Source organism: Astatotilapia calliptera, chromosome 1, assembly GCF_964374335.1.
Source record: "Astatotilapia calliptera chromosome 1, fAstCal68.1, whole genome shotgun sequence".
Classification (NCBI taxonomy): domain Eukaryota; kingdom Metazoa; phylum Chordata; class Actinopteri; order Cichliformes; family Cichlidae; genus Astatotilapia; species Astatotilapia calliptera.
In genome coordinates this window covers 30,001,824-30,027,752 of record NC_137422.1, presented here as the reverse complement: position 1 = coordinate 30,027,752, position 25,929 = coordinate 30,001,824, and the positions used below count along the sequence as shown (strand labels likewise).

The 25,929-nt window shown below is 40.8% G+C and overlaps 2 protein-coding genes across 5 annotated transcripts in view; both read left to right on the top strand.

The window, feature by feature from the left end:
- Positions 1 to 5,300, top strand: arpp19a (cAMP-regulated phosphoprotein 19a). The gene is made up of 3 exons (XM_026172624.2): positions 1 to 228; positions 923 to 1,045; positions 3,855 to 5,300. The coding sequence occupies exons 1-3, from the start codon at positions 172 to 174 to the stop codon at positions 4,023 to 4,025; spliced, it is 351 nt and encodes a 116-aa protein (XP_026028409.1). The 5' UTR covers positions 1 to 171; the 3' UTR covers positions 4,026 to 5,300.
- Positions 5,301 to 9,251: 3,951 nt separating this feature from the next.
- The window catches only part of myo5aa (myosin VAa), a 61,978-nt gene continuing 45,300 nt past the window's right edge, over positions 9,252 to 25,929 (top strand). For all 4 annotated transcript variants that reach the window (XM_080303451.1, XM_080303445.1, XM_080303442.1 and 1 more), the window contains exons 1-2: positions 9,252 to 9,478; positions 25,547 to 25,657. In XM_080303451.1, the coding sequence (XP_080159577.1) occupies positions 9,449 to 9,478; positions 25,547 to 25,657 (141 nt within the window). In that variant the 5' untranslated portion in view covers positions 9,252 to 9,448. The remainder of the gene's footprint in view (positions 9,479 to 25,546; positions 25,658 to 25,929) is intronic.

Genomic DNA, 25,929 nt, shown 5'->3' with positions numbered 1-25,929 from the left:
GGTGTCTCCGCATGTGACGTAGTATTGTGTGCGGGAGTGAGCGCTCGGCAGCTCTCGGTTGGGTTCGGTGAGTCAGAGTCGAATCGGGCGAGCAACACGCGAGCGGGGGATTTGTGGAACACTTGTTCGGCTGGTGAGCGGTCTCCTGACAAAAATCACAACTGTTTAAACATGTCGGGGGATAACGAAGAGACTCAGACAGCTGAGGAGACGCCGGTGGAAGAGAAGGTAAACGCGGGCTTTTCCTCACGAGCCCCGGGGACGGTTGCTTCGTGGTAACCTAACACTGTAGCTTAGCTTCTCCTCTTCCTCTATTTCGTTGTTGACATATAAATCACAACTAGCTACCGAGACCCAGGTAGATTAATATTGTTCGTCGGGTATCCTAACGATCTTCTATTACGTAGTAATTCGCGCTTTGTCTTTCAGCTGGAAGTGTTTTGACGCTAGCTGACGTGACATTCAAAGCGTCTATTAGCTTAGCTGCTAAAAAAAATTAGCTTAGCTCATTCAGCACAGTGACAGTTCTCTTTAAACTAGAAGTGCTAAATCAGGGCCTGTCTAATTAACTGTCTTGCCAGCCTGGCTATTGATAGCGTGATTTTTATTTTATTTTTTTAAAACAGAAACGGGTATCCCAACCGGTGGTCCAACCTACACATTACTAGCTAGTAGGATATGCTAATGCTTCTGTCTAGCTTGTTTAGCGGGAGCGGTGAATTTAAACGCTTTTCCATGGAGGACCACCCTTTGCCACCAACGTATTCAGTAAAGTTGTTCAATAAGCAGCCTTCAAACGTCATTAGATAGGTTTTATTCATAGTTTTACGGGCTTAAACGTCTGTGTAAGTGTGGTGCTGTCTGGAGCTACCAGCTGACCGAGAGCTGATTAATCTAATCTTATGCTTCTGTTTGTTTACAGGAGGTTCAGGAAAAGACGATCAGCCCCGAGAAGGCAGAAGAGGCTAAACTGAAAGCAAGATATCCAAATTTGGGAAATAAACCCGGAGGGTCGGATTTACTTCGGAAACGCCTTCAGAAAGGGGTGAGTAATCTCATGTGTTTGTCTTCAAAACATAAAGGGTTCACTTTAGGATTGTCCTTGAAGCTTTTGCTATTTTATATAGGTGCGCTACACGGTCCTGACTAGCAAGTTATTGGTGTTGGACATAGTTAATAGAGAAATATGTCCAGCCCAGTTTATCAGGAAATTAAACTGAGAAACTGACACATATTGGGGGGTTTCTGTTTTATTTTTCTTTGGTTTTTTTAACTTATAAAATTAGTATATTTCCAGAATTGTCTTCCATAGAAAACAGTTCAGTCTCGGGAAAATCAACTTTGATTGTGGATGCAATTTAAGGATTTTCTGCTTCTGTCATGTTGTAAAATCTGGGACAGCAGAGAATCGAAAATAGGTTTAGGTTTAAATAACTTGCGATTGGCACCGTAATAATTACTTGACTTTTTAAAAGTAATCACCTGTCAGTAGAAGACCATCTAATATCTGCTGAAGGGCTTAATAATATATCACAGCATGATTTAACCTGTGTGGTCAGCTTCCAGGAAATTTTCCATTCTCTTTTAGAACATTTTAGTAATCATGTTTGTTGTGATAATAATACACTAACCAAGATTAATTTTCTTTGAATAAATAAATATTTTTCTTGTACTTCTCACAAGAAATTACCTGCTGCAGTAATTTCTTTTTGAAAAACTGATGTTCCCTAAAATTATTATTCGCAAGTGATGCTAGTTTCAGTCATTGTGCAGAAGTACTGTTTATAAGGGTGGGGAAACCTGCAGTCAGCTGAAACTGAAGAAGTCACTTGGATGAGTGATGAAACTTTTCTCCCACTTAAAGCGCTATGTCCAGATGAACAGAATCAACTTTTTGGGATTTCCTTACTTGGGTGACACTAGTTTTTTCTTTTTCTAGTTTTTGCATTTAATTTGCTGATCAAGATTGTTACTGAGTGTATGTGTTCTAATGTTATACTGTGTGTATTTCTCATAGTGGATGTTTTTCTTTCAGTGTTTGCATGGTCCTCTCTGAGGAAAGTTTGTCTTGGCAATTTGGCATTTATATTTCCTGTGTGATACCCTGAGAGACCACAGAAAGCCTCCACCAGTTGTCAATAAGAAAAAAGAAAGACCTGGTTAAAATTCCTTAATAAAATCTCAGGAGTGTACCTTTTTGATCTACAGGGTGGGCCATTTATATAGATACACCGTAATAAAATGGGAATGGTTGGTGATATTAAAGTCCTGTTTGTGGCACATTAGTATATGTGAGGGGGCAAACTCCTCAAGATGGGTGGTGACCATGGTGGCCATTTAGAAGTCGGCCATCTTGGATACAACTTTTGTCTTTTCAATAGGAAGAGGGCCATGTGACACATCAAACTTATTGGTAATGTGACAAGAATAACAATGGTGTGCTTGGTTTCAATGTAACTTTATTCTTTCATGAGTTATTTACAAGTTTCTGACCACTTATAAAATGTGTTCAATTTGCTGCCCATTGTGTTGGATTGTCAATGCAACCCTCTTCTCCCACTCTTCACACACTGATAGCAACACCGCAGGAGAAATGCCAGCACAGTCATCCAATATCCGTAGTTTCAGGTGCTGCACATCTCGTATCTTCACACCATAGACAATTGCCTACAGATGACCCCAAAGATAAAAGTCTAAGGGGGTCAGATCGGGAGACCTTGGGGGCCATTCAACTGGCCCACGACAACCAATCCACTTTCCAGGAAACTGTTCATCTAGGAATGCTCGGACCTGGCACCCATAATGTGGTGGTGCACCATCTTACTGGAAAAACTCAGGGAACGTGCCAGCTTCAGTGCATAAAGAGGGAAACACATCATCATGTAGCAATTTCAAATATCCAGTGGCCTTGAGGTTTCCATTGATGAAGAATGGACCCACTATCATTGTACCCCATATACTGAGACTTTTCAAAATAAACAATCACGTGAAAGAGCAGATTATTTACAGATGAGAAGTAAAAAAAGAGCCGCCAGGTGCTAAAAAATAAACCTTAGACTCAAACTCATTGAGATGCTGCAGTAGCTGGAGTTGTTAAGGGTGCCATTTGTGAGTAGCTAATAGCCGCCGAAGAGATGTTCGACTAATGCCACTCTCCAGCGACATGCGGCGAGTGCTACGCTGTGGGCTCTTGCTGAATGAAGCTAGGACAGCCACTGATGTTTCTTCATTAGTGACAGTTTTCTTGCGACCACATTTTGGCAAATCCAACACTGAACCAGTTTCACGAAACTTAGCAAGCAGTTTGCTAACTGTAGCATGTGAGATTGGTGGTCTCGTAGGGTGTCTTGCATTGAAATCTGCTGCAATGACCCGGTTACTGCGTTCACCAGATATCAACACAATTTCAATCCGCTCCTCACGTGTTAACCTCTTCGACATGTCAATGGCTGTGAACAAAGAGAAACTTGTAAATAACTCATGAAAGAATAAAGTTACGTTGAAACCAAGCACACCATTGTTTTTCTTGTGACATTACCAATAAGTTTGATGTGTCACATGGCCCTCTTCCTATTGAAAAAAACAAAAGTTGTATCTAAGATGGCCGACTTTTAAATGGCCACCATGGTCACCACCCATCTTGAGGAGTTTGCCCCCTCACATATACTAATGTGCCACAGACAGGACTTTAATATCACCAACCATTCCCATTTTATTACGGTGTAAATGGCCCACCCTGTAGATCGCAGTTTGTGGGATTTACTCTGACATTTAAAAAATTAGACATTTTTAAATTGGTGTCTATTTTCATTGGTGCCACTTTTGTTTAATTTGAATCTTCTGTTTTTCTGCAGCAAAAGTACTTTGACTCTGGTGACTACAACATGGCAAAAGCGAAGATAAAGAACAAACAGCTGCCAACAGCTGCACCAGAGAAGACCGAGATCACAGGGGACCACATCCCCACCCCCCAGGACCTGCCCCAGAGGAAACCCTCTCTTGTGGCCAGTAAACTGGCAGGCTGATGTACACGCAGCCTCAGATGGCCCCCTCAGCACCTCCCAGCCCCTAATCCTCTCCACTTAAGTCTCAGAGATTTAATATTACCTCTCCTATGTCTCACTTTATCACTCCACCCTCTCCACACTGGCCTGGGCCCCACCCAACTGGATTCCACACCTCCAGGTCAACCATGTCAAATCCTCTTTTTTGTTTCAACCCACCCTTTGGCTTTTTCTCTACTGCCACCACATCCTTTCCTCTGTTATTGTCCTCCTACATTTCCTTCATGTCTTGTCTTTACCTCCATGTTTGTCCATGTACACTGAAGAAACGGTCTGTGATGCCTCTGAACAATGGATGGACAGCAGATATGACTGTTTACGAGCTGAAGTGAGGGGCGAGCAGCAGAAGCTTGCATCTTGTGAGGTTTGGGCGCGGGGGGGATTTAGTGTGGTGTTCAGTCTGGAGATTATGATTGTGTGTGTGTGTGTGTATGTATCTGATATATATTTGTCTGGCACAGGGGCAGAATGTTTTACATCAGATTTGTATTATTCACTGTATGACCTTACTCTAAATTATGCTGTCAATATGCTTGAATGATTGAATATAGTAATTCAGAGGCCAAGTTCCATTTTATTAACACTATGATTGTGTCTGCATTAAAGGACCTTGCAGTAAAGGCTGGGGTGTCACTTTGAACTGCATGTGTGATGCTGGGCTCCCGAAGGTGAAGCTTCACATACTGCATTTTTATTCATCAAGGTGCACTGAGCAGATGTTTAAAAGAGATGCTAAAAAGCTTGGGTGCGGCTCAAATGCTGGTAGCAGGTAGTTCCTTCAAGAAGTGTCAGAAATAGATCCTCTTCTTAAAAGAGCAAAATGCAGTGTTTTTAAGTTTACACTGTGTGCTGCTCCATTTTATATGCCGACACAGTCCTCTCCTAAGGATGGAGTCATCATGAATGAATCAGGTTTTAAAGGGTTAGAGGGGATACAGGACCTGAAGGGTAAAATCCTTCAGAGGGACCAGTCTTTATGCTGTATACATTGGTGGACAAAAACAAGGAACAAATAGTGTAAGTTTTGGGGAAATAATCTTGTGTAATCATGACTTAAAGTAGTTTTATCTTTAGCCCTGCATAGTGCTTTTCCAGAAGTTTTTACTGGCCAGATGCAATTTACTTGTGGTGTGATAAATCAAAGCTAGGACATCTGTCCAAGTTGTGCATGTACATGGCTGCCCTGCTGTCACATTGTGCCATTTTGTTTTGTAAATAAAGTAGTTTTGCACAATACTTTTGTGTAATCTTTAAAGACCTACGATGTATTTAAGGTGCTTTCAGATTGCTAATGTTTACATGGTAAATCTAATGTTTACATAGTAAGATTTAAAATAGTTTATTTTCTAGAAGTTAGAATATTTCTGTGTTCCAGGAGCCATAATTTAAGTACAGCTTTAAATAAGAATAAATATTCAAGCATCCATTTTCTTCTGCTTACCTTGGAATATGGTCACACAAGCAGAGGAGCCTTAATGTTTAGGCACGCCAGATTTGTCCAACTCGCCACTAGGTGGTGATAAGTTGACAGCTCAGTTCCTCTCTTCACCCAAGTGTCCAGAAGATATACTTGCAGATCTGATGATACTGTTACAAAATCCACCCTCGACATGCAACCAGGGTGTCCTGGTGTCATGTGCACTTAGGGGCACCCTTCTGTTCGAACATGGTGTTCGAACAGAACATTAGGCAGACCGTTCCTCCCAGTCACGCCCCACCAGGTCTCAGTGTCGTTTCCCCTGTAAGCATTCAAGTCCACCAGTAGGATGACAAAGTCACTAAATGGAGGACACTCAAGAGCCACACCCCGTCACTCCCAGAAGGCTGTGTTCTCTAAAATATCATTCGGTCCATAGGCACAAACCCAGTCACTGGCACAGGTAAGCAACCCCCTCATCCATGGGCGAAACCCCCCAGGGTGCATACAGCAAGCAATAGGGATACAAGGATACCCACCCTTGCCCACCGCCTCTCATTAAGGGCAATTCCAGGTGGCCTACATGGGTTAAGGCCTAAGTGCTCTCCCTTAAGCTCCCTCCCATTCCTGACTCCAGGGTGAGGCCTAGGTAGCCCTATCCCAGTCAGGGTAAGCTGGTCCCTTGTTCTCTTTTCCATTTCCTCACTCAGGACTAATTTGCCTTGGGAGACCTAACCAGGGCCAAAAACTCCAAACAAAATGGAGCCTGGGCTGTCATTAAAATACAACAGAATGAATACATCAATGGGGTGAAGAATACAAGAACAGCTTTGTAGAACAAAAAGGAGCTAAATACTTAAAACTAATTACAATACAATGTCATGTGAAGATGAATATGAATTATACACTGGTTCAACTCTTCGGTAAGGCAAATATTTAATCAATCACATGGCAGAAACTCATTGCATTTGGGTATTAAGACATGGTAAAGACAGCCTGCTGGATTTCAAACAGCGGAATGAGGGGGGAAAAGGTGATTTAATGGACTTATGACAGTTAGATGGTCTCATCTGACTATTTCAGAAAATGCGGATGTACTGAGATTTTTCCATACAACCATCTCTAGAGTTAACCGAGAATTGTCTGAAAAAAATAAAGAAAATATTCAGTGAACAGCAGTTCTCTGGGTGAAAGTGGCTTGTTGATGCCAGTGATCAGAGGAGAATGGCCAGACTGCTTGGAACTAATAGGAAAGTAACAGAAGCTAAAATAATCACTCATTACAACCAAGGTACGCAGAAGAGCATCTCTGGACACAACATGTCGAATCTTTGAAGCAGATTAGCTACAGCAGCAAAAAAAGTACACCAGGTGCCACTCATGGGTGGTTTTAAACAACACAGCCTACCTGAGTATTGTTGCTGACCATGTCTGTGGATACACACAGTGTACAGCAGGATAACACACATTGTCGCAAAGATCAAATCATCTCAAGCCAGTTTCTTGAGCCTTCAGTTTGTGCCAACTCTGGGGACAAATGTGTAAAATATTATAACAGCCAAGAGAGCATTTGTGGTTTTCATGCATTTATGATGATGATAAGGAGGAAGGAAGCACACACATGCATGCATAAGTGTTAATATTAGTATATTATTAATATTAACACAGTTTTCAATGTGAATTTTAAATATTAGATTCTGATCTAACAGATGTCTAAACTCATCTGTTGTTAAATTTCAGCCCCACTTTTCATATTTGTTGTCATTCCAGTTGTGCCCTGGCAGAATTTGTGATTTTTGGCCATTTTTCAGAGAATATGAATGACAATACAAAAACGTTTCTTTTACTCGTGGTCAGTCGTTGTGTTTGCCCTTTTCAAATCAGAATGACACTGATCAGAAATTTACATACCCTACCAAAAGTTTACATACCCTAGTTCCAGCACCGGATCCCCGCAGAGCTGCATTCCCAGCCCCCTACTGTACACCCTGTACACCTATAACTGCACACCAACCCAACCTAGCAGTGGCTGCACTTCCTCGATGCCCTAAGGAAGAATAAACTGGACCGGATAAACTGGACCTGCTGCTGACCTTCTAGCGCTCCTCAGTGGACAGCGGGCTCTCCGATTGGCTGGGTGTTTGGTACAGGGGCCACTACTAAGAACAGGAAGGCTGTGCAGCGGGTACCCCTCTGAGACCATCACCACATACTCTTATCTCAGAAAAACCAGGGCCATCACAGGTGACCCCTTGTACCCCTCTCACCACCTGTTTGGCCCACTGGCCTCTGGTCAATCAGGTCCCACACCTCCAGACTTACAAATAGCTTCTTCACACGCAGACTCAGACCAAGTCTTTTCTTTGCATTACTTCTAAGCACTTTGCAACCATTTTGTTCTCTGATTTTTTATACACACACGCACGCACGCACACACACACACACACACACACACACACACACACACACTACAAGTAAACAGATCACAGGTGAGGAGGGTTACCTTTAGTAGTCATTTAAACCTCTTTGTGTCAACTTGTGTGTGTGTGTTATCATGCCAAAACTTCGAGGGTATGTAAACTTTTGATCAGTGTCATTTGGGTAGTTTGTGTCGTTATTTTGATTTAAAAAGGGCAAACACAACCACTGGCCACGAGTGAAAGAAAAGTTTTTGTAATATAATTCCTATTCTTTGAAAAATGGCCAAAAATCACAAATTCTTCCAGGGTATGTAAACTTATGAGCACAACTGTACATCAAACTTAGTATTCACCTCACCCTTACAGGGTGTGCACAGCGGGTTTTATCACATCAACAGAGTGAGTGACACAACAGCCACCTTGTGTGGTTAGCATTATACATCACAGTCACTGCAGAAAATGTATTTTACTGACAGAGAATGTTTTTTTAATCATCATTATGATCAAAATTATTTTAATAGGGACAATGCAATTTAACAATGACACAATACAGACCTTGACAGTGACGTGCTGTAAAGATACAACTATTTTTAATTTCCAGTCCTTGTCCCCTAGGTGGGTTTTTACATCGACAATTCACAAATAATATATGACTCACTTAGTTAACCAGAATATGTCACCTAAGGTTTTTGCTATATGTACAGTATATACAATTATGAAAATGAAACACAAATATATACCATTAAGGAGGCATTGTCACCAAGTGTATGAAAACTCAAAGAGGTGCCTGCATTGCTGGATGCAATAAATGCACTGAACATGAGTAGGTTTTATATCTGCCTAACCAATTGCATCAATGCCATTATATTATATATATCCCTGATGTTGGCTGCTGGGTGTGTGGAGAGATCACTTACTGTTTCCTTACTTGTCTTCTTAGGCACTGATTTTTCTGACTCACGCTAGGGTAGTACACACTACATGTAGATTATTTATCAGTTATCTGTCCTATATAAGTCGTGATTCTGACTGGATATTATTGCCATTGGTCTTGTGAACTATCACAGGTGATTTAACGTGGCTCTGTCCTGTGTTTCATTGTCTGATGAAGAGCTGGTGTGCTCAAAACGTCATACACCACGAGATGCAATAAAAAACATTATTTTAAAAAAGAAACTGGAGTTCTGCATTGTGCAAATTATTCGAGTGTTTCCTTTCCTTTTCTTTCCTGCGTTCCTTTATGTGTAGTATAAAGCCTTGACCATTAGGGGGCGCCGTTTCCCACGCGGCAGCAGTTTTCCTCCGTTTGGCTGAATCATTTTATCCATCATCATACCCAGAATGCAAAGTGAGAGACAGCGAAACCTCGGCAGCCTGGAGCCTGTTGGGTTATCATGGCGATAAGAGGCACGTCTTCCCCCTGAGTCTCCGTGGCAACAAACGCTTTGCTTTCCCGCTACATGAAAACACACGCTGAGCCCCGAGCAGCGCGGAGACCTGCCGGACTTTCAGCCCAGATTGGAGGAAGGACATAGCGAGTGACCGTCATGGCAGCGTCGGAGGAGCTGTACACAAAGGTAACGCGAGTGTGTAGCTTTGTGTAGGTGCCTGCTTTTTGTAGCCGGTCCGCTAAATAAATGTCCGAATCGTGGCTTCACCCTCTAGGAAAAATAGCTTTATAGCGTTTTGTTCGCCCGACGAACAAAACGCTGAAAGTTTGATTTTTGCACCTCGGAGAATGTGCAGGCTCTGTGTCCGCGGCTGCAAATGAATGAAAACGGGGTTGAAACCGCTTAAATCTCGTGTTTAGGTGTTTACATGTAACCTTGGATGAACAGCTGAAATGGGTGCAGCTGACAGATGCAGCACAGAGTCGTTTCCTCGCCTCTTCCTCCTCCCTTCATAGTCCTCCTTTGCGTGCAGAAACATCTTCCAAAAGATTTACTTTGCCATTGGATCTCCAAAGAGAAAAACACATATATTATTTTTTACGTTCATATTTTAATTTTACTCTCTGGAAGCCAGGGGGCTAGGATGATGCAAAGGCGGTGCCAGCCAACATGGAGGCTCTGCTTTTTCGGCTTTAAACCCTGTTATTTAAGCTTTAGCTCAAACCTTTGCATCGACATATTTTAATGTCAGAGATTATTTTGGATTTAGCTTCTTGGCTCAGTTGTATGAGCCCTTTCTTTATGTACTCTTGGCTCATGCACATAAAGACCGCCGCATCCGGACACTTTAGCATCCTTCCCCTCAGCATCCAGGATGCTCAAAGGCCCTGAAGCCTCGGTGTGGCTGTGCAGACCCAAATAGTCCCTGAAGACACCATGATACTGCTGCTAGAAAGAGGCCTGTGTTGCACTTTTAACTCTCAAGGTCATGCTGTTGTTTTGCTTTTACGTGTTGGTGGTTGTAAATGTGAGGCAGAGATGCAAGAAAGTGGTGTGTGTGCTTGTGTGAGGGAGAGGGAGGGGAGATGAGTCACCCATCCCCCTACTTTGACAGCTGGTGTCTTTAGTGTGTATAACGTTTGTGGTACAAAGACGGTGCAATGATTTCAAACCTGGACTAAACTCTTCTTTTAAGTGAATCTCTGGACCTTTTTGCAGTCTCTGTTACCTAAACAAAGCTCCAAGGAGGAGACAGTTTTAAACCTTTGGTCACCAAAAGGACACTGAAGTATCCTCAGGGCTGTTTTTCTAGAATCAGTTAAAAAGGCATGTGTTAATTGCTGCATGTAGAGCTAAAGCACTGATGGGAAATCATCTGGAAAGAATGACACTTCTCTGCATTGATTAGATCCTATTTAATGTCAACTTTTGCTGGTTAGACTTGATCATGTTTGAATTTTGTGCACCTATTGTTCCTTATCGTAGACTTGGATTGTATTAGAGTAGCTTTGCATGATTTAAAATAATCCCCATTGATCTTGTAGTGAGCCTTTGTTCAGCCCTTCAGTTCATCCAGTGTCAGAATTAACTTTTTTAGCTCCCTTCATTTTTTCCTTTAAGCCATCTTTCTTCTAATTGGCTGCCCCTCACAAACAGAAGGTTTGAATGGCAGGTGGGTGGAGCTTCTGTGCTTTTAGCTTAGAGCTATGTGCCTGAATTCGCTTACTGACATCCGACAGAGCAAAGAATAGAAAAAAACTGTCTGAAACCTGAGCTTTGGGCTCATAGAAACAACTTTTAGGAAGAGCACCACCATTCAAAAGTATCAATACATAGAAGAAAATAAGGAAAAGCAAAATAGGTCTTTGCAGACATCCTTCAGAATTGTCACAATTTACTGCATTTTCTTGAGATTGTGAATTAACATGATCAGGCTTTTGCAAAAGGGAAAGAGTGTTAAAGGATGTCCACACAGGAAAAGATGAGCAGCGATATGGCGACCAGAAACCAGGAATGTAAATGAATTTTAGCAGCTTGAAATAACCATCGTTGATTCAGAAGGGATGGATCTAAACTTTAAACTCTAATTTTTTTCCATCTTTTAAGTGAGAAACTCAGGAAACCACTTTGAATTTCTGTCATTTAGCACTTTCCTAGAGGTCATGAGGATTTCAGGTTGCTAGAGATTTCTTGAACAATCTCTAGAGTGTGTCTGCGGCTTTAGAGGGCTACCTATAAAGCCTGGAATGTTCCCAATGACAACCAGTGGGCTAAAAGTCAAATGCAAAAAGCGAATCACTTTATATCTGGACAGGGATTAAAGATGTCACCTTTCCTTTTCTAATTTTGTTTTTTTAAACAATAAAGTGATTAACAGAGAAATTGACTGGCAGATTATTAATTAAGGGTTCTGCTGGGATAGAAAAAAATACACATTAAGATGCATGGATTCTGCTTAAATAGCACTTAGGTGTTCGATTACAACCAGCTACCAATAGATGCTGCTGAGTTTGCTTCCTCTGCCAGCAGGATATGGCTTATAGCCATGCATCGACTGAGCTGCCTGTTTCCATAAAAATCTGTTAAAGCGGTGAAATGGCTTTAAATGCAGGTGAGTGTTTGGTCGTATGTGCTTGCATGGCTGCTGACAAGAGTTCGTTTCTGCTTTGAATGGCACAGTGTATTTTAGGAGGACTCTCTATGTGATTTGCTTTTCCAGCACAGGGGCGGGAAACAGTCTGCCCTCTGTGCACACGAGTCAGCCTTATAGGCGCTTACTGTGCATATGTTATCACAAACATCCACACTCACACACACACACACCAGCAATCTGTGTTTGTCTCCTGCGTGACCTGACTGCCTGTTTAAAGAGAGGTGACTCAGGGGTGAAGTTCTTTGCTTTAAGACTCTAGTCTGTGTTTTGTTTTGTTTTGTTTGGGTTTTGTTTGTAACTCGGACCAACAATATAAAACGGATCAAGATCAAAACTAGTAAGAGGGAAAGAGAAGCAAAGAGAGGGCGCTCTCGTGGAGAGGAAAGCAAGCTGCACCTTAAAAAGATGACTCAGAGCTGAAAAGGCCTTTTACCGCACAACTGAAGCTTCAAAAATACACTTGAGTGTCATACAGCTGAGTGTTTGCTGCACTATAACAGGCACATGTGCTGTGTTTTTAAAATAGCTAGACTCAACATTGATTTGTAAAACTAAACTCAGAACTAGGGCTACCCCGCATAGCATTTTTTTTTTTTTTTTTTTTGAGCTGAGGTGACCAAGAGTGAGCAGTTGAGCAAGAAGGGGGCGTCTGAGAATATCATAAAGAAAGTTAAAAATATCAGCTCTGCTACGATTACTCAGAAAGTTACAAGCAGTGTACCTATACAGCCACTGGACTTTACAGGAGGAGGTGTGGCTCTTTCCCAGCTAAAGCAAGAGTGCCATAGATTTTTTTTTTTGCAAAGTTGCTAAGTTTGCAACAGTGAAGTGAACTGAAGATTGAAGTTCTCTGCTGAGAGCAAGAAGGGTGTCATGCACTTTGAGCTGAGCTGCTGGGTAGTTTTCATATTTAAACAAACAAACCAACAAACCAGTGAAGATCAGAATTGAAAAGAAAACGAACGTGTTCCAGCCGCACTGAAACAGCTTCATGATTCGCCGTGTTAGAGAGCTGAACATGGTTAGACTTTTCTTACCATGCATTGTTGCATATAATGCAATAAGAAGCTCAATAAGCAAAATTTTAAAAAAGCACTCAGTAAGGAACAATCTAAATAAAATACAAAAGAAAGTCATGTAAAAAGGTCAGTGTAATACAACACAAAGTCTTTCTAAGTTGTGTTTATATGGGCTCGTTGAATGATCCAGCGTAAGATCCAGTTTTTCCTTTAATAGTAAAACATAGTAAAGGTTAAGTTGCAAAAACGGAGGAAAAGATAGGCATGCTAATAGTAGGTTAGGTCATTACTGCTATTATTTCTTGGTTGATTATGGTATCACACACAGGCACTAAAATATGTGATTATACTATGAGGCGGTTACAAAAAGATCTCTCTGTAGCTGATTAGAAAATTATTCCCACATGAGGTTTTCACAACGCTCAAATTAGTCTGCATATTGTATATTAATTACAGCACAGTATTTATTTATGCTTTTGTTCTTTTCTAAGATAATTTTTTTGGATAGTGAAGCAATGACAATATGAAAGTGGGGGAAGACGTACAGCAAAGGGCTGCGGGTTCATAATTCAAGTGTCAGTTAAAATGTAAATGTTTTCTACTGTAGGAACTTGCAGCGAGCTTTAAGGTAGTGTGTCAAACTGCAGGAACTGCAGGAACTGCCCGTTCTTCAGGGACATATCAGAACACAGTACTTGTTTCGCAGTAGGTATATCTGATCGGCCCTGAAAAGCTGCTGTGTGGGGCTTGACGCTGATTGGTTAAACCTATGCTAAAAGCAAAATGATCAACAATGTAAACAACAAGAATGAACAATAATGTCTCAGTTCCAGCAGTTGGTATAATTTTTTTTCATTTGTCAAAATAGTTGCAGAATTGTTACATTTAAATCACTGTTAAGGATTTATGTCATTTAAAAAGAAAATCAATTTCCCAATTTTTACATTTTTAGATTACTTATTATAGATTTTTAATCTTAACTGTTGAGTCACACTTAATTATATTGTTGTTGTTGAACTCAAGACTTGTAGTGGCTGGTTTTTAAATTTTATATTGATATTTTAATTGTAATTTATCCTTCGAGTCTGAAATATTGTTTACACTGAATGTTTTTGTAAGGGTCTTTGGAAGGCTGGCTTTAAAAAGGATATTTAACATAAATATTCTTCTTATTTCTATTATAATATTTATTATAGGGCACGTCAGACCTACCCAGCATTGCTGCAGTGGAAAGGTACTTAAAAAATGTCATATTTTTATTCTCTGTATTGTTTTTGTGATTGTCCAGCTTGTCTCACCTCTAAAAATTCTCACTGTCTCAATTGACATGGGTCCTAAGCTCAAAGAGCTGCAGGTTGTTTCAGCGAAAATGAGAGCTGTATGATACGAGATAACCTGTTGAGCAAGCTGCACATATGGCCACGTGCTAGTTAGTGAAGTCACACAGTGAGAGTAGTCAGGAGCAGATGATGGAAGGGAAAACACCTGCTGTTACATCACTGGTTGGGGTGTTGCCAGCATGTCTGACCTTTTCAACCCATTGACAGCCGTGCATTGTTGCACTTCTGCCATAACTGAATGATCATTTTGTCTCATTTATTCTGGTATCAAGACGCAGACTACCTAAGAGACCTAAAATGTGGACAAACCTTTTTTGAAAATATTATTTTATGACCTCAAGTCTAAGAATTAATTAATTTAGTGGAAAGAAAACCATTAGTTTGCATATTGTAGCTTTATATGCTGATATCCCTAACCCTTATGGCATTAGCCTGAACTGACCTAAACTTGGTATCAAAGTCTTTATTTCTTACATATGTTTATTACATTTTTGTCAATCTATGGAGAATTATAACTAGCAAACACGCTGCAGATGTTAGTTCGACAGAATATTGGTACCTTCATTTTGCTCTAGCCTGTTTCAGTGGTCTGAACATGGCAAGTCAGTGATTGTACAGGATATTAGGAAAAAAAAAAAGTTCACCTGTTTAAAACACTAATTTCTTGCATAGAGTTGCCTGCAAATAAAAACAACAATAACAACAAAACAAGACAGCGCCACAACCTTTAGTTTTGGCTGCTTTTTTGTGCAGCTGTGTATTAGCCACCATGTTAGCTTGCAGTTTAGTGTGTTTGTCATTATGCACACTTTAGCTGCAAACAGGTGGCCCACAGTTTACTGAGAACCTAAAGTGATATGTTGGACTCCAGTTTAACATTGATGCAGATGACTTTCTGTTTCAGTTATTCACAGTACTGCAATACCATTGTGATACTATAGTGGTAGTATTGTATCGCAGTCTGTCGTGAGTTAGTGTAATTGCCACCCCTATTAAATGTGACATTTTTAATGATACGTTAGCATGCTCGTGTTACAAAACCCAGTTTGATTTAAAAAAACTTCACGAATAGTCAGATCTGTAGGTGTTTTTCCAACTCGTCAGGTGGCAGGTTTTATATTATTCAACGTCATGGGTTTATTTTTTCCCCTTTATCTGTAATTGAGAGCATGTGCATTCAGTTACTGCCATGACCTGGTTAAAGTAATTGCGCAATCATGTTGTACTCGTTCATGCATGAGGTCATTGCAATCCAAACCAAGATACATGGAAGTATTCTATGGCTGAATGTTCGTGAGTAAAATAGCGAGTCCTTTTAATGTGACTGTGTTGATGTATCATCTGATTTTGACCAGAAAGCATAAATAATGACCAGAATTCAATGGTAAAAGAAATAAATAATTACAGAATTTCAATATTGCTTTACGGGAAGATATTACGTTCCTTGAATAGGCTAGCTCCCTTCATGTATCATCCAGGTTCAGTTTTCATCTTTGCAGCTCCCGGCCTGCAGTTGTTTTTCAGAGCGGCTTGTGAGACGGTCCTGTTTACTCGCCATCTGCCTCGTAGATCATGTGATCAATGAAGGAAGCTGAGATTTTTGTTGACAGACAGCTGGGAAGGCCAGTCGTCTGCCACGAGGCAAGGAAGTTTGGGGAACGTCGTTGAACGCCGCTTGTGTCTGCAGACACAATGGGAAGATTTCATCTGCCAGCGAGCTTTGGAGCTCACTGCTCGATCAGTTAGTGTCTGGTCTTGTGGCGCGTGTGGCTGGAGGCATCCACAAAACCATCAGAGTCACAGCATGAGCTAGAAGCTCGCTCAACAGTCAAAATGAACCGGGAGTTGGAGTATATGTTTCTGAAAGTAAGTTTTTGCTCCTTTTTAAGCTTTAAAGAAATTCCTCCCCTCTTGATTAAATAGTTGTGTCATTATTTTTTAAGGAGATGGATGCTTTTAATGATAAACTGGTGTTTCTCTTTATGTCATATAAAGAACCTTTCTATGCTGTGATTTTGAATTTGGTTTTATTACATTGCCTCTGTAATGGTGGCTGTGGAGCCCCAATCCTGACACGCCCTTTGAAATGGTTATGTCACTGAAATCAGAAGGACAGTAATAACTTCCACTTAGCAACAAATCAGATTTTAGCCTGTGCTGAGTTTTGTTATCAGAGTAACAGCAACATCTTTGTTATGGTTTGACGAAATTGAATCAGTGGAAGTAGCTTGTAGTTTTTCCTGCCTGTTTTGGATGCACATCTGGCTTTGCAGGCTTCAGTACAACTTTGTTGGTTGGATGGACCAGCAATATGTTCTTCTGGATAACTTATCTAGCACTGTCATTGCTATCACATAGATTTATTTGCTTTTTATTGACTATTTTAAATAACAGCTGGAACTGTCTTCCACTTACTCTGTTGGTGTGTTATGGTGTTGTAAATATAAGAGAGGACAATTGTGGGTCCCATTCTCTGCTCTTATATAGTGCAAAGAGGCAAACAACACTACTCCTACACTATGCCAAGAGTCAGCACTGGCCAAACTAATGTGATTAGATGCTGATCAGCGTCACAGCCTCTTAGTAAGAGATCTTGGGCAGTCAGTAGACGATTGGCACGCTAGTTGTGCCAATGGTCTAGTTGGGAGCGCAGACAATCAAGGTTCCTTCCTACCAAGCTCTCCAACAGCGCTGAAATCTCTCTAAATCTTGGCGTCATGCTGTGTCTGCCCAGCTGAGCAGAAAAACAGCAGATTCTCACATGAGTGGTATCATGTGATGAGGTTTCTGCAGTCTCCATTGACCGCTTTACTGAGAATATGTGAGCAAAACACTTTTTCGCATACCGCTGCGGCTGTCTGGAAGGTCGCCTTTGCCAGTCTGTGCTACAAAATATATTAAGGTTTTCATCCATTTCCGCTTGACTTACTTTTATGAGGTGCAGTGTACTTGTCTAAATTCCTTTTGCTCCTCTGTTCGGTCAAAAGAACAACATTGTCTCAGTCACTAGACCAAGGAATAGATATTTTATTTGAAGACAGTTTAGCTGCGTGTTTGATGTTTCAGGTTGTTCAGCCATAATCCTTCTGAAATGAAAATTATGAGAATCTGAAATATAGTTTTGAAGTTTTTTGCTCTTTTTGTAGCAGGTAGATTACACCCAAAAACCAAATACCCAGAGAAATACAGTCATTTGGAAAATTGTAAATATCACAAAAATCAATAGATTTTCAGTTACATTTGCATGGGAAAAAAGTATAAATCATGAAGGGATTTTTCCTGGCTCCAAATAGGCAGTTAGGGGTGAACCTCTCATGATAAGCATGATTGATCCATAGATAGATAAAGAAGTAGGCTTGTGTTACCTTAGCAAGTCTATGGCTCCTTAATATTTCTGCCTGCAACTGCAGTATGCAGTAAATGTATCACTTTACTGAAGAGGACAAACCCAGCCATGCAGGCTCTCACTTTATGAGAAGGTGAGTTATAAGTGGGGAAAAGAGACTTGCAGTAGGCCAAAAGGTGCCCACTTCTAGAGCGAAAGCTCAGAGCTCCGTATTTGCATCTCTTTAATCTGTTGTTGACTCTGAGCAGAGAGTAAACACTTCTGATGGATGCCCCGCCCCATCGCCACATCCTTGCAACCCCAAAACGTTGCGCTTTACACACTCCCAGCTTCCTGATCTCTGTGACATTGAAAACCTCCAGTACACCTCCAGTTTCTGCATTAGCAGAAATTATTTAATACAGAGAGGCGTTGCAGTCGAATACGGAAGAGTTAAAGCTGAAATGACTTTCAGGACGTCTGCAGGTCTTCTGTGATAACATCAGTTCTGTCATATTCAAAAGGTACCACAATGGCTCCACAGTGTTTGGTGGAAGAGGTTTAATCTTCATCTCAGTAGGTTCTTACTTCTTTCATTTGTTGATTTTTAGATGCTAAGAGCACAAACTTTGGCCGTCATGTAAAGAAGTTGCGGTGTAATTGAGTGAAATACGATTAGCTGGTGTTAAGCCAGAGGTAGCCTAATCAGTTCCTGATCCTTTGTCTCAATTAAACCAGGATTAGCATCAGCTCAACTTGAAACTTCAAGACCTTTCCCTTCTGTTAATTGACCTGCTGACCCCTACTGTGTACTGAAAACCTTAAGTACAGGAAGAAATCATTTTTGAGATTAAAAATGCGTTACACAAACCCAATCCCAAGATTGTGCTATTTGACCCTTAAAAAGAACTAAAATACAGGATTTCTTCTTTTAAATCATTGTCTTCTGAATGTAGCCAATATGAAACAGCTGGAGCATCTGCTATGCTCTCCCCCCCGTATATATAAAGTATATATAGTGTCAGCTAAATTGTTGGTTTATGAGCCAATCATCAATGTTTGGAGCAGGGAAGAGAGCTAAAGCAACATCTTTTAGACGGCAGACGATATAAGAAGCTGCACCAAGACATAGTATGAGATAAATATGTTACTTTCATCCATGAAGTCATGCAAAGCTGCTCTAGTAGTCCATGTGGTATTCAATGAAACCTATACTACAAATCTATTTAAAAAAAAAAAGTAATTAAAATAAAGTTGACCCTGAGATACTTCCAGAGAAGTATCCTCTTCCACTTGGGGTAGCAACTCATTCCCATCTTGGAGTGGGCGCTCCACCCTGGGTGGGCTTTGCTCACTCTTAGATATAAGGCCTCAGTCATTTAGGAGGAGCTCAGAGTAGACCCTCCATAGCTCCACTTGTACTAGCTTGATTTATTATTTTCAGAGAGCGCTTAAAATGGGGAAGGTTCATTTTAGAAAAAGGTGTTATGTCTAAAAAAAGTGTTCCCTTCATATTTCATACTTACATTTGTATACATGGAAAATCTTCCTGCATGCCAAGGGTCAGGGGAATAAACCGCCAGTGGAGGTCATTTTGCTGCCTCCAAATTCACGAGAATCTATTTCACGGCAATTTGCTGCTTATTTGATTTTATTTTGATTCACTGACAGTCAAAGAATGACCGCCAGATCAGTGTATGGACGTATTATGCTCAATGGATCTGGAATCGAGCACAATATGTTCCCTTTAAACTGTTTTAATAAACAAGTCAGTGACTCTGTCTTTTCCTGAACTGTAAGAAAATAAACTGGATACGCCAGGATTAGTTTCAAATTAGAACAACAATGAGGGACAAATGGAAGTTAATGCTGCAATGTTTATGTGCTGGTTATACTGTGATATTGATAAGAGATGTTGTTTTCTCTTTAGGAGTGAACACATTTTAAATCGCCACACAGAAAACATTTCATCCTTGCTTTGCTGCGACCAAGGATGTGCTGCATGGACGTGTCTTGCATTCAGCATGTGGGGGGAAAGTAGAGACACTGTAGTCACATGATTGCTGATGTCACACATGCTCTGACGTCTTTGCTCCTTTATTGTCATGCCTCCCCTCATTGTCTGCCACCCCAGAAGACACCAGCCTAGCCTAACCAGCCTCCATCCATCCCTTCCACCATCCACCCGTGTCTCTCTGTCTGTCTTTGAGGCAGACAGTCGCTGCACCCCGACTCATCACATTTTTCTCTCCAGCATTTAGATGCTATTCTTTTCCAGCTTCTTTTTCACTGTGGACGATGATGTCCTTGAAACATGTAGATGTCTGTCAGTTTCTGTGTGTGATTGCGAGTGTGTGAGAGAGACTGCGTGGTTTCAACCTACATCTCTCCTCTATTTCCGAACCCAGGGGAATTTGTTGGACTATAAATATGATTCATTACCTCTGCAGCTGTACTACAGTGCTGTCTTTCCTTTCCCCCTCCATGTATGTCTGCTAATGTGCAAATTGGGAGCATATTTCAGTGTTAACTAATTCAGGATAATCGTGCCTCACACCTAGTGGTGTGTGAAACAAGTGCTCTGTGTGTGTGTGTGTGTGTGCTTTTTGTGACAATTACCAGGATCAGAAAGTGTGCAGCTTTGCCTCTGTGAGGTGTGATGATGCTCAGAACTTGCTGTTGCTATTTTTAGTCTCCATCCTCCTCCTCCTCCTTCTCGTTCTTTCTGCCTCTTTGTTGCCATGAGGCTGGCTGCTGGGATGGTCTAACACAGGGAGTGATGACATGTTGGAATGAGGAGGAAGATGGTAAAAGCCTATATTCACCTGCTTATAATTCCATCCAATCTGTCTCTCTTAATTCCTTTTAAGTAGCTTTATGTGTATAGAAATCATATATATTAACAACCACTTATGAGTGTTTTGTGTCTTATTTATCTGTGATTGCCATGCCAGTGGAAAATCCCTTCGCTCCTACTTTGAAATTTCAGTTGCTGCGAACCAAATAGACTCTGCAGAGAGTTTCTCATACTGCAGTTGAACAGGCTCCAACTCCACACTCATGGACTGCAGCTGGAAACGGTAGCCTTTGTTTGGGTCATCTGAAGATCCACTTTTACGCTGGAGGATCACTTTAACCAGAAATTTAATCAGGTGAACAACTGGTTTATGTACAGGTACGCCAAACTCACCAAGGCTGCAGAGGAGATGAGGCAGTTTGAGTCTGTTCACTGGATGAGGAACTCACTATAGAGCCAACGTATTGTTGCTCTGTTATTTGTTACCAGAGTATGCAGTGAGATATAGTTTTGCAAGTGACACAGAAAAAAAGAAATGCGTAAATTACATTCTCATTCAAATCCTGCTCATTGAATACAGCTAATTATCAAAGGACAGTGTTGGGTGGATGTTACTGAAAAACTTTGATTCTTGTCTGTACCAGGGGCACTGGACTCTGTTTTTCTTGGATTAATATTTTTGATAAGAAAAAAAGACTTCAATAAGAGAAAATACAAAGGTTATGGGTTCAACAAGCCCTTGTTTATTTTCTAGAATAAAACTAGTCCATACTGAAAAACTTTTCATCATTTCCTCCTTTTTTTAAAATATTCTGTTTGGCTGATAGAAAACTTACATACACTATCCTCCCGAGATCCAGCCTATGCAGTATGCCCTCTTTTTATTCCCACTTTTTATTCCAACAAACTTTCCTCACAAGAAAGTTACAGCTGCCAACTTTAAAGCCACAACCAAACATATCGACCATGAGTTAATGATGGTGGTCGTTATCTGGCACAAAGCAAAATCTCTCTGAAGTTGGAAGGAAAATGGTGGAAAGCTTTTTATGCGTTTACATGAGCTGAGCATGGAGGAACAGTTTCTGCTGTACGGGCTGGTAGAGTAAGGCCAGTTTTCCAGCAGCTATGCCAATAACCTGACCTGTAATATTAAGATCACAATCTTTAACATGATTGTACAGCCTGTGCTGCTTTGAGAAGACTAAACGGAGAGAAAACACCAATATAAACATGAAAAGAACCTAAACCTTCATGAGTAAAAGCTTAAAAAGGACGTTTCATTTAAATCTACCTTCTTTCTTGTTTTAGGAGTTTTGTGCCGCTCAGTCAAACATGCTGTTTCGTTGCCCTGTACCTGTGCATGTGCAATGACAATAAAGTTGAATTCTATTCTATTCTATTCTATTCTATTCTATTCTGTTTGATAAGTTTTTGCCTTGCAGAGTGGTGTTTATACTTGTCTTAGGCAGATGGTTGCCTCTCCGTGAGCCAGAGGTTTCTTTTTATAGTCTTTACCTTGCAGTATAAAGGTTTTGAGGCCACTTTTGTTGTGATTGTGTAAATAAACTGGATCAAAATGTCTGGAGAAAGCTTGGTAGGGGCCATTGGCATGTCGATGAATGTTGCTCTATTTCATGCTTTCATTTAAGAAAACATGCATTTGATCATGTCTGATTTTTTTCCAGTAATGAACATTAAAAGTGGCTCATCTGAAGCGACGTAGCAGAATTTACCAGCAGCCTCTCTAAAAATGATCTCAGCAGCCATCCCAAAAGAATGTCACTTTTACTAAAATTGTTCTGTTCTCTTGTAGAGAGTTATCTATTTTACTGTAAATCCACTGGAATTCAAATAACAAAGTGTCTCTTATGAGAGATAAGGCAGGATGTTTGATGCTGCAGATGATAGCGAGCATCGGTGTCAGACAGTAATGTGGTTGAATCCTGTGGTTTGATCATTTGGGTGGTGTGTGAGAGCTTCTTCCTTTTAGCTGCTGTTTCATGTGTAACTCGGCACAGACGCATAGATGTGCAGTTTCTCCGTCTCTCATTGTCTTCAAACATACTGAATACAACAAACATAACACTTATTGTGTGATACATAAATTAGCTCATATTTGTAGATTTATCAGCTAGTACTGGCTTATCTAAGACATGCTGGTATTGCTATAAAGTAGGTGCTGGTGAGTAATTGCAGTACAGAAATGCAAAAGATATCCAACTTTAAAATGTCACAACACGGGGACTATAAGGCTGTAGAAGGCTACTGTAGAAGTAGCTGTTGTGCATTTTGCAGACTTTAAATGGTCATTTGCAGGCCTTTAAAAATCCAACTTTGGATCCACTGTCACAAAAGCATTTATATACTTCTTTTCTACTAATAGATTGCTGCTGCATATCCAGGCTTGGTGCTGTTTGGAGAACCAGTCCACATGAGAACTGTAATTTCTGAGACTGTAATGAATGTTAAAAATTGATCTGTTCACTTTATTGCGGCTAATTAGTCCCGTTTTTGTTTTTTTTTGTTTTTTTGTATTTTTGTTTTTTTTCCCTCTTTCAAATGGGCTTCTTGTGAAAAACCTTTGGGACTTGTGGGGTCACTCTGAGGTAACGCATAACTTCCTCTCTACCATTCAGCAAGCAGCAGCACCCAGACAGAGTTGTGCACTCCCTGTGTGACATTGTGTTGCCTCTGCCTTTCTCTCCAAGTGTAGCACATTGTCAGACAACATTGCCGTTATCAAATTTGACCCTGCTACCCCCTTAGTTGGGCAAAGCTTTAAATATTTCCTATTTATTATCATTATTAACTCAGACATTTAAAAGATGGTATTCAGGACAGCCCTAGTAATTTCCACCTGGGGGATTCTGGGCTGAATCTGCCAATCATTGGTAGGTGCCATTGGTGGTTTAACCTCGTAGGCCACCTATACAAGTTCTAACTTCATCCTAGTAATTTTGTGTCCTGCACTGGTTCCCTTTTATATGGATGCCAAAACCTGGCAGTTTGGGTAACAACACTGCTTCAATGGAAGAGTTGACTTTTAAGAGTTTTAGTTTTTAACCTCTTGGGAACACAACTCTATTCGTTTTAATGTGATAGTATCCTATTTTTACACACCTTAAATATTCCCTATTTACTGTGTTCCATGCATATCTTTTTCTTTTTCTTTTTTTCAAATTTTCTTCATCCTCTAACTTACAAAGATGCTCGCTCATTTCTAAGTGCCATTCTCATTTTTCTTAAGTGCCACACTATACATAGCCTAAATATACAGGTCACAGTGTTTAGTGTTTCTGCACCAAAAGAGAGAGAGATAGGAATAATGTGCATAACCTGAGGACTTGATAGAGCTTCCATCCATCATCTATCCCTTTCTGTGTCTGGGCCATGGGGCAGCATTCTCAGCAGCGATGGCAGGCTCCCTCTCCCTGGCAATCTCATTCTTTTGGTCACTACCCAAGCTTGGGACCATGGGGTATGAGGGGAGGACTTGGATCGACCGATAAACCAATAGTTTTGTTTTCACAGTCAGCTCTGTCTTTACCAAAACTTACCAGTGCACCTGAGGTGGTTTGCAGACAATTGTGACGGGGCTGGAATGAGAATCAGCACTTTTTTACAGGTGAAAAAACCCCTAATTGGTTCACAAGGCTCTAAAATATTAAGACTCAACAGTTTCTCTGCTAAAGCTGCCATTTCACCCCCACCACTCTCATGCACTATGAAGGGAGGGTTCATGAGGATTTGTGTGACTATGAGGTCATGATTCAGATGATCGGTAGTGAAGCAGCAGACAAAATTAACCACTTATTCTCCCGTTATGCTCCTCTACAGTGAGGTCTTTGTCTTTTGCTTCTGTGAAATCGTCATGAGCAGTTTACGTAATGAAGGTTAAAAAAAATCCTTTAGGCCTGAGAGCGTTCCTGAAAGTTCAACAAGGATTTTTATCGTCATGTGCTCATTAGATGCTCTGGAAAAAATTGGCACTTTTAATATTTCTGTATTAAAAGTTATTCCTGTTCATTTTTCCCCTTTTGTAATGTTAAATATGCTGCATGGTTCTCCAGCTGACTCCTGTACAGTTGGGCTTCCTTGCATAAGTGTGGGCATGCGTCACCATTTATAAGCTAGTCTCTTCAGCCATGTGACCGGCAGCGTCCATCACTGTATTCTCACATTTCTGTGATCAGCTGATTGCCTCTGGTCACATGTATGTAAGGCCTGAAACACTTTTCTGGTGATGCCTGTGTGTTTGTGGGTTTGAAATTATTATCATGCAAGATCCACTGCTGCTTTCTTTAGTCAGTATAAGCTAGTGTTTGTTCAGTTGTTTGTTTCTATAACTTAACTGACCATTAGGAGCTGAGTTCTCATGACTGTGAAACACAGAACCCAGTGTTTTCTCTGAGGTCACGGATATTAAAAGGATATATTGGATATATTAAAAAGGAGGCGTTTTAGTAAAACTGTCCTGTTGTCCTCCTCCATTTGAATTGAGCAGAAGGAAACCTAAGTGATTTGTGTTGGCATGGAGCATCAGGTGGAGTGGGTTTATCCAGAGATGTGAGAAAAGGGGAGATATGTCACTCAGTGAATCGGGAGTTCAAATTTATGGAAGAATTCTGCAACAGCGAAGATGGTTATATGTGTATAACTTCCAGGGAGGAGAAAAAACCTTATTTTGTAAAAAGGGCAGAAAGCATGGGTTGTTTTTGTTTGTTTGTTTCATTTTAAATTACACATAGAAATGGCCCATAGGTATGAATGTGAGTGTAAATAGTTGTCTGTCTCTCTGTGTTAGCCCTGTGACAGACAAGCCACCTGTCCAGGGTGTACCCCACCTCTTGCCCTACAATAGCTGGGATAGGCTCCAGCACCCCCCGGCGACCCTGTGATAGATGGATGGATAATTTCATTTAAAAATCATGGCTGGGAAAACGATAGAAATTTGGATGTCCATAGAAACGGTCCTGTGTTTAATACTATAAACGCAGCAGCATCTCTGCAGTTTTTATGCAAGTATTAAAGCACTTTATTGTGTACCTGATGTGAAATAACATGTCTGGTTTCTAACTTTATCTGTTTTTGTTTTTTGTGTGTGTTTTTCTGTGTCTCAGTGTGCTCGGGTTTGGATACCTGATGTAGAGGAGGTGTGGAAGTCTGCTGAGCTCACCAAGGACTACAAAAGTGGAGATGTCTCCCTGCAGCTCATGCTGGAAGATGGAAAGGTGAGGATGATAAGAAGAGGAGCAGGGTGGGGGAAGAAACAGCCTCTTCCTCTTTGTTTTTCCCCCCCTCTTCTTTCTCTTGGTTTTTCTGTCTCTCTGCAGGATTCCTTTATGGAGAGCGCTAATGATAAAACCAATAACCACTAATGAGATGTAGCAGAAGCAAAGATGCCCCGTGGAGCATTTTTAATGTATCTCAGTACATTTAATTTGTTGGCTTAGAATAAAAACAGCTACCAGCATGAAGCTATTCCTTACCACGAGGCACTCAT